The sequence below is a fragment of the Enoplosus armatus genome, chromosome 13, assembly GCF_043641665.1.
Source record: "Enoplosus armatus isolate fEnoArm2 chromosome 13, fEnoArm2.hap1, whole genome shotgun sequence".
In the NCBI taxonomy this organism is placed as follows: Eukaryota; Metazoa; Chordata; class Actinopteri; order Centrarchiformes; family Enoplosidae; genus Enoplosus; species Enoplosus armatus.
The window spans coordinates 18,068,486-18,077,657 of NC_092192.1; the positions used below are offsets into that span (position 1 = coordinate 18,068,486).

Genomic DNA, 9,172 nt, shown 5'->3' on the forward strand with positions numbered 1-9,172 from the left:
ATACTTAAAAAGTTTTACCAGCCTAGAAGTACACCACATTGGCCTTGCAAACTGTATTTAGAGGAGAGGTAATTAGAAGATGAAACACATACAAATAAGGTTTATGTAAGTATTTAAAAAAAAAAAAACAAATCAAAAACTTTTATCAGTTTCTCTAAAATACGGGTTTACTAGAGGACTAATATGGCTCCATTCTTAGTTGGAAATCGAGTTTGTAGATGGAACATTTTTTTAGTTTTGTTCTTTGGTGAGGTTTCTTTGATACACCCAGAAATCAGACATGGTTTTGTTTTTATTTTTGGAGTGGGAAAACAATCCCAGTTTTATACCTCTTTTGTTGCTATGTTCTCATTTTCTAGATGACAGAGAAAATAAATAATTGTAAATTGTGAATGAATTTATGGGATACTCAGTGGTGTGCATAGACAGGGCCCAGAAAAGGGGGGAGAAGTTACCGTTGATGTTTGTTTCGAAGAAGTGCCCGTTACGGTCTGAAAAAAAGTAATATGTCCAAAGAGACACACAATCTTAACCTTTATAATGCAAAAGCCAATGATTGCAAGCAGACGAGCAGACTGAGAGGCAGCTCTGTGTTTTCATTGTGTCCCTAACATCCATCCTGATGAGGTTCAGCTCCATGCACTGCCAGGGGGTTTGATATACTGTATTTCCAGTTTGACGTGTTGAAGAGCACATGACTTGAGACATGACCAGAAAGGCCCAGTCGTCATTTTTTGTGATTATTATTTTATCTCTACATTTAGACAGTCCTTCAAAATAAGTGGTCTCATTTTGTTGAGGCTAAGTAATCCAACCTTTGGCTTTAAATGTTTTCTTAATGCAAAGGTGACAAACTGTAGAAAGCTTCAAAGCAGAGCCCGACCGACACTGGCTTTCTGAGGCCGATACTGATATAAAAAATCCTATAACAATACATCAATCAGTGGTAATATTTGCTTTTCAAAAAATACATAATGTAATAAATTTTGATACGGATCACGTATATACATATATTTTTTTAAGAAGAATTATGACGAAGAAACACACATACATTTTACAGTGTAAAAATCAACTTGTCAGTGCTCTCTCTGGGACAAACTATGTAATGGAGACACTGCTTCTAAATGACTTCAAACCTTGTTTGGCATTTCTGTACAGCAATTTCTTCTTACACATACACATGATACCTGCAATAAGCTAATATCAGATGATATAACAGCCTGGCCATTATCAGTCCAGCTCTGCTTCAAAAGCTTTGTTTCTTACTTCCTACTTTGATTATCACTTACTTCACTGGACTGTCTTCACATGCAATGATTTGGTTGCATAGGTTCGGCCTATTGGTCAGCATTACTGCTCTATAACCACCCTAATAAAATCCACAAACGACAACTTTCAGCCCTCATTACCCCTGCCCTCATTAGTCTGTGCACATCATTTAATGTACATAATGTATGTTGTCAGGTTTACTAGAAGACTTATGTAGTTTTGTTCTCAATTGAAGATCTAATTTGTATATGGTCAAATTTGTCCATCTCAGTCACTTGTTTTTGTTGTTGTTGTATTATAATACACCCTAAAAATATCCTGTTTCACTCTAGTTAAAATTACTGCAATGGGGATTTCTTCCCACTTTTATACCTCTTTTTGTTGTCAGTTTCTGTTTTTTGGATTACAGAGAAAATGGAAAAATTGTAAATTGTGACATTATTTATACTGTACATTGTTGTTTTCTTATATATTTATTGCATATCAAAAGGTACTTCACTTGGCAAGGGGCTACAAGGTATTTCAAATGTAGTATGGTCATAATGTGTGGATAGGGGAAGTGCAATCGAGGGGCGGTTTAATTTTCATGGTGCTAGACCCCTCCTTGCCTCTATGCCCCCTCATTAAACAGCATATAATGATGTATGACCACAAGTCAGTGAAGCAACTCAAACCAACCGGTTGGTGCTTAGAACCATTTCAACACAAGTACTGGTGACAAGAATGGAATGATGTCTTTGTACTGTATCAGACAGATAAATACAAGCTCTTTTCAAACTTTTTTCCATTGTATGAAATTCATAATCTTGTGAGGCATTAGTGGTTTTATGATGAGCATTAGCAGTAGTTGTAATTCTTGACACTTTTGCAGAGACTTTTAGGGATGTGACTTTTACTGACGTCGAGGTTTTGTTTTTTTTGTGTGTCTTGTCCTCATTATTAGTATTATTTGAAGGATGTAATGATGCTCTTTTTCCTCTTGACTTGTTTGATTTATGCTGCACTTATTGTTTCAAAAAGAACTCACATAGAAGAAAACCTGAGCCAGACCTGTCTTAAATCCCTCTGTGATTTTTCTGTGACATATTGTATTGTTGTTCAAGGAAATAAAATGTTTTGATAAATTATTCAACAATCAGTCTTTGCCTGTAATTTCCTTTCTGTAGTCTCACTAGTTGCCTTCTGGTGTGCAGAGATTGATTCACTCCTATCTGCACGTATCCCAGCATGCTCTCCTTATACGTCCAAAATGATATGCTGGATATGAGTTTGGTCTGTTATCAGCTCTTGAGGGAGTAGCGGTGGTTCGCCATCAACTGCAAAGATGGAATGTGAGCAACATTTTACCATTCATATTTATATTTAACCATTATTTGAGTAGCAGAACTGTCTTGCAGAGAGGCAGACATATGCAGAGTTCTTGGTTTATTGTCTGGCATCTCAACAACTATTGGCATGAAATGTGGCACAGATATTCATCATTCATTCATGATATTCATGGTGCTCAGAGGACGAATCCTGATGACTTTGGTAGTGCCATCATCAGGTCGGAATTTGAATTCATCCAGTGCTTTTGTTTTTAACTAAATACCTGCAAACCTAATGACATTCCCATCATCTTCGGCTGTACTTTGTGTTTATGCTGACATGCAAAACTAAAACGGTGATCATGGTAAATACACCTGCTTAGCATCAGCATGCTAGCATTGTTATTGTCTCTCTTAGTCTTGTTTTCTGTTCTCATGTTTGAAAGTGTGTCAGTATGTGACAGGGAGCCTGCATTGTGCACATGCTCTGTGTAGCAATGTGAGTTTCCACCAACACTGCCTGACTTGGAGATCTTAGTCTTTCTCTAAAGAGGAAATAAGCTTTTAGTTTTTATTATGTTTTTATCCTTGACAGTACTGTATATCAGGACTGGGTGTTTGCAGTCTTGTACTTACCCTTATTATTGTCATATAACTCTATCTGTCTGCTCCTTGCTCTTTTGTGCTCACATACAGTAGTTCAAACATTTACATGTTGCAGCTGTCCTTTAGTCACAGTCTGCAGCTGCTGGCCACTGGGTGGCTCCACTGGACCAGTTTGCTTAGGGCTTCAGAGTTGATGTTGAGGGAGGAGAGAGGGTTACTCCTTTATTTTTCTCTCCAACATTTTCCTGATACCATCTTGTCAAAGCTGCAGGCTGCAGCTGCTCCATTTAGTTAAGAAGCATAGTAATCCAAAAGTAACAGAAATACAAAGTAATCTGACTGACATCAAACTAATGAAATATCTGACTGTTGTGGCCCAGATGATTCACCAAGATGGGACATATATGGTTACTGAAGCTACAGCATATATACTGTCACTGATAAAAACCAGGTTAGAAACTAGAATAACATCACAGATATAGACAAACATTAAACCATTTTCAAAACAGCAAATAACAGCAATATTCAGGGCACCACATGTAATCATTACTTTTTCTACGTGTAAACCAAAGATTACGCTTTCTGGTTGCTATTTTTGATATTTATTTCTATCTCAACCTCCAAGGTTAGAGGACATGAGGTGGCCAAAACTGCAGATGCAGGGACATCTCATCATAGAACGTGGACACAGCAGCGGATATCCCGGTTCCAAGGACAGGAAGACCGCTCTTCCTCTACCAACCCCCCCAGACATTGACATACACATATTAACAGCACACTGTGGCATTGTTAATGGCAAAACCACCCATTGCTCCCACCTTTTTTTTTTACCCAGAGCACTAATGCCGTGGGCCCTTTGATCATTTTTCCTTGTACCAACTGTTAAAATGCCCTGATCCTCTCCAGGGAGTGTATGTGTCTACCCCTGCCAAGAAATAAATAAACAAAGATGCCCAAAAAATGGGACTTCATATCAAAATACTAATTTCACCCTTTGAACTGAGCCCCTCTGGTTTCTTATCAGTCCCATGATAGCCTCTTTACCCCACCAAATTAGTCAGTGCCCCCCCCCATCCTCATTTCCTTATGTTTTCTGAAAGCGGAGCTCTGTTTTTCATCAAAAGGTCAGGGGCCAATCCTCTGCCATTCCTGCTTCTCAGACAAATCTTAGGGAACTCTGGCTTGCCCTTTACTTTCTTATTTCACAGCTCTGTGTTTTCAGAGTAGCTGAGAGGTGCTCTCTCGCTGTTCACACCCTCATCAGTACAGAAGAGTATGATGGTGAGTGCAGCATGGCCTACATCTCCTGTAACAGTCAGTCTTAAAGCCACAAAATGGCTTCATTGGCAGTTTGTGTCTTTTTTTAGCATGAACTTCAATATAAAACCAGCTCAGTTGTTTTCAGTTTTGAAACCCACCTTATCAGTATTTGACAGTGGAGTAGAGAAAGTCCTCAGTGAGGGTGTAAAGTGTTGTGGATTGGGCAGCATACCCTGACTCCTCTAATCTATCCAAATAAACACTCTTCCTCCCTCCCCCCTGGTTCCAGGGGTTATCACACAAACCCTCCACTGCTCCCCTGGCCAGACACTAACAGCAGCCTTTAACACAGCCCAGCCTGCTTTCTGAGCCTACGCATCAGAGACCAACACAGGATACACACTCACACACACATGCACACTCTCGACATAACCACTTACACACTCAATCATATCTCAAACTGGAGTCGGAGTGAGGAAACAGAATGTCAGGGAAGGAAGCGCTGAAGTCAGTGGGAAAGCAGAATTTGCCTCAAGTCCGCAGAGCTCTTTTCTGACCCGCTCTACAGGAGGGCTGAGGTTCATTACTGCGGGCAAATATCTGATGATATTTTTGGAAATAGGCCAGAACACTAAAGGAGATTTTACATTTTAGTTGAGTAGGAGAAACTCAACCTTCTCTTGGATACCACCCTCAAGATCTGGATTTTCAAACACAGAAGACATACATCAGGAGGAAATTCTTGAAATTCTCTTTGTCCCTGACCACTCACCGCTCCGCAGGTCTTTCAGAGTCCCATCATCTGCTGCCAACATCAAACTGCAGGAGGACACAACTTCAGGTTTACCACACGGTGAGTCTATCACTGTTTCGTTTTTTAACAAAACCATGTTGAAGAAACAGGAAAATCCTGACCGCCACAAGGGCTCAGTTTACTTGAATACATGCAGTACATAATTTTAACGAAACATCCTGAATGTGTTTCTTTACTAAAAAATCTCCCTGTGATTCTGGAGAGTTAGTTTTGATTTCTGAATCAATCTGGAAACAAGGCTGTGCTGATGATGTCATCAAAAGGCAAGTGTTTGGGCTGCTCCACGATTGGATGAAAGACAGACACTCACAAACAGAACCCCTTCTTCAAAATGAAGGAGAAAACCCAGAATCAGAAGAAAAGACAATAGACCGCAAAAACATACATGGGACATGACATACATCCTTGGTTTCCCGCTGTGTGACACTGAAAGAATACACTTGAGTGTCTAGAATCATAAGTTGTGTATGAATCCTGCTTTAGAGTAGATTTTCTCTTTACGGAGCGCCACAAACAAGTGAGCTGAAACGCATGTGTTGACATGGTACTTGGCCTAATAACAGTAGCAGCTGACACACTCAACAACAGGGGGAAATGTTGGAACTCGCTCCCGTCATTTTCTCAATTTGTCACGTGGAAATGTTTAGGTCTGTAGCAGTTGTCGCTCAACATTTGTTCTTTCAAAATCAGAGTCACTACATTGTTCTGACGCTCAGATTAGTGATTAATGGGGTTTCCCAGTACTGCCTGGCTCATTGTTCTGGCTCGTGGTTACCCTGGAGCTTGGAGGTGGGGTCAGTGGAGCCCATTTCCTCGCACTTAGAGCTGTGCAGTTATCTGTGTTGATTTTCCACACCTTTCACCACATTATTTAAGGAAGCTGTTACTTAATGGATTAACATTCTTTAGCTTTCCATGTTTTTAGTGGACATGCCCTGAAGAAATCAGGGCATGTAGAGAAGAGAAGATTTTAGTGCAACAGAAAATAGACAAACTATTTAATGGATATCAGACACAAGTACAGACACTTCATCTCAGTATTGTGAAACCACATGTAACATTCAGTCCTAACAGTGGGGTTCAAATAAAACCACTACAATCCAGGATATTGGGTTGGCATTATGAAATAAGTGGGCTAAAACAGTTTTTCTTTCTGGCAGCATAGACCACAAGGAAGATGAGTCTGTCACGGAACGGGACGCTGGAGAAGACAGTATCTGAGCAGGCCCACTCTGAGCGGGGCTCCCCCTCCAGAGCCGGGTCAGGGGTCGTAGTGCCGCCACCATACTCCCTGGGAGGCAGCGAAGCTGTCGACACCCCCCTGGAGTTGAGGGGCTCCCTGGACTGCTGGGCATGCTCTGTGCTGGTCACTGCACAGAATCTGATCATAGCCCTGATCAACGCCGGGCTGGCCAGCATCGTGTTCGGCACCATCCTCACCCCTGCTCTGACCATGATCATATTCGGCTTCCTCTGCCACTCCACGGTAACAATCTCCTGTGGAAAGCTCTCTTTTTCTTTAAGTGTGAGAGGATGCAGACTGAAAAGTAGTCAGACTGGTGATATAAAAAATCATTTGTACTAACAGGAAATGGTGTTGACTGTCAATCAAACTGTGAGTTGGGATTGCCACCACCAATTAAACTACACAAAGAGAAAGACAAATATTTTTCCAGGGATTTGATACTGTTTTCCAAGATCTTACTGGATCTTCCTGGAGCTTAGTTTTAATTTTCTGCAGCTGTGACTAAGCTGCTCTGGTTCCTTTGTGCAATGCATTGTGGGACAATAGTGTAACCCGACAGCACACATTAAAAACACCGGCATATTTAGTGCATACTGACTTTTTTGAGGACACTTAATTACTCACTTTGCCAATGTGAACACACTACATGCTCAAAACCTCCTTAGAATTAGTATGTACTATGGAACTGAGGTACAGGTTGGGACTTAAATGGGGGACATACTAAAGAACTGTGTGTGTGTGTGTGTGTGTGTGTGTCCGGTATACTCCCTGATTTTTGCATCCATGCCATTATTCATTCTTCAGCCCCCTCCTCTTGCTTTGCAGGTGCAGCCCCATGGGACATCTCTGTATTGCTCAGACCTGCTGGATGATGGCGGCTGCGTGGCTCTGCTGGTTGTGGGATTTCTGCTGCTCACCCCTCTGCTGGTCCTGGCACTCGCTGCCTACTGCCGTCTGGCCCGACACCTCCAGCTGGGCATGTGTTTCATTCCCTACAGCCGCGCCGTCTACAAGAACCTGCCCGCCTCACGCCACCGGGGGGGTGCGGCAGGTGGCTGCTGTGGCCAGCAGGGAGCTTCAGAGAGGGAGGGGAAGGGCAGCGTATGGGTGTAGGAGTGTATTATGGTAGTAATATGTATCTCTGTTTAATGACAAGAGTTGGGTTGTTGGGGTCAGGATCTTTTTATTAAAGCAAATTTCCATTTCTATTTCTATTTCTACAGCCATTGTAAAAATCCTCATTTATAGTGATTGTTAGGAAGTCAGTATTGCTTTTTGTATACAATGTCATACAATGTATTGAATGTATTTTATACCTTTTTTCAATAAAGTGTCACTCGACCTGCCAAGTTTTGTGTTTTACAAACTGCAAACTGAACACGATGGACTGAGAACTGAACCAATTTCATTTAAGAGAAGGAGCTGAAGTGTATAAAATACACTGAATTGGCTGAACGGGTCAAATATTTGTGTCCCACACAAGCTTCCATACAACATCACTATTGTAAGTCTGTGGATTTGAATTGTAGTATATATGATCAGAGTCATCAGAATGTAAATAGCATTGTGTTGTCTTGTTATTTTATTCCACAGAGAGAAACACATGTAAACACATGTTGCCTGTTGTCATTGAAAATGGAATTCTTCGTGGCGCAGGCAGACATCTAAATTACTGTGTGGTTGTCTGGTTCATAGGTCATCATCACTTAATTCACAACGGCCATTTGAGTTCTACTTAGAAGCAGCAAGCACCCTACATACAGTATGTTAGCAGAGATATCACAGGTTAATGTCAACAGCTTCATTCTGACTTCACATCAGAGATTAATTGATATGTTCTTGATGTGAGCTCAGTTATTCATTTAACTTTCAAAAAATGTATTCCTGTCAAATAATAATTTGTTGAAAAAGTAACAATAGATTTAAAGTCAGACCGTCAGTTCAAAGGAGTTTAAATTTATTTTGGACCTTCATCTACCTCTATTGGTGACTGTTATGAATTGCATATTTTTGCCCCTCTAAATGGCATTGACTGACTGGGGGTACATTTAGATTCTCAATCAATGCCAGTAAGCAAAACAAAAAGAATTCATTTTGAATCCATTTCATGAACAATATATTCAGACTAATAATGATTATATTAATTAATTATATTTTGTAAGCAGTATCTTGAAATAACGTTCAATAATGAGTTCTATTGTGTCATGAATATTTATGTTTAGCCATTATTGTCATGTGTACTGGCATCTGGCCCTTTGAGTTTGTTCAGGAGATACGCCTTTAGTGGGGATATTATACGTATTCTGTAATAATTCATGTAGATACACGTTACAATTTGATACAGTTTGTGACAGTTCATCTAAGTAAGTGTATCCTATATGTTAGGGTAAAGTGGAAAAACTATAATAATGGAATATTATCAATAATTAGCAGTTACTGCAATAGCAATAATAATATGTGTTACAGCTGTATGTCCTCTCTAGCTCTGCCCAGGTGTGCACCAGGCCTGGGCATGATGTGCTTCAGAGCTCCTGTGCCAGCATCAGAAGAGAGGGGCTTCTGGTGTGGGGACTGCTGGTCTTGCTGCTTCTCAAACTGGGATTTTGTGTGGCTCCTGTGCTTTCGACTTTGTGCTTTTTGGTAGCCTTGATTCAGTGTCTTGGTTGTTTG

General features: G+C 40.6%; 1 protein-coding gene across 2 annotated transcripts; it reads left to right on the top strand.

Moving 5' to 3' along the window:
• The first annotated feature begins 4,804 nt into the window (after positions 1-4,804).
• Positions 4,805-7,844, top strand: tmem88a (transmembrane protein 88 a). Of its 2 annotated transcripts, none has more exons than XM_070917582.1 (3): positions 4,805-5,295; positions 6,417-6,742; positions 7,328-7,844. In XM_070917582.1, the coding sequence occupies exons 2-3, from the start codon at positions 6,434-6,436 to the stop codon at positions 7,613-7,615; spliced, it is 597 nt and encodes a 198-aa protein (XP_070773683.1). In that variant the 5' UTR covers positions 4,805-5,295; positions 6,417-6,433; the 3' UTR covers positions 7,616-7,844. The 2 variants fall into 2 exon arrangements, with proteins under 2 accessions (XP_070773683.1, XP_070773684.1); XM_070917583.1 differs by having other exon boundaries at positions 6,422-6,742.
• The last annotated feature ends 1,328 nt before the right edge of the window (positions 7,845-9,172 follow it).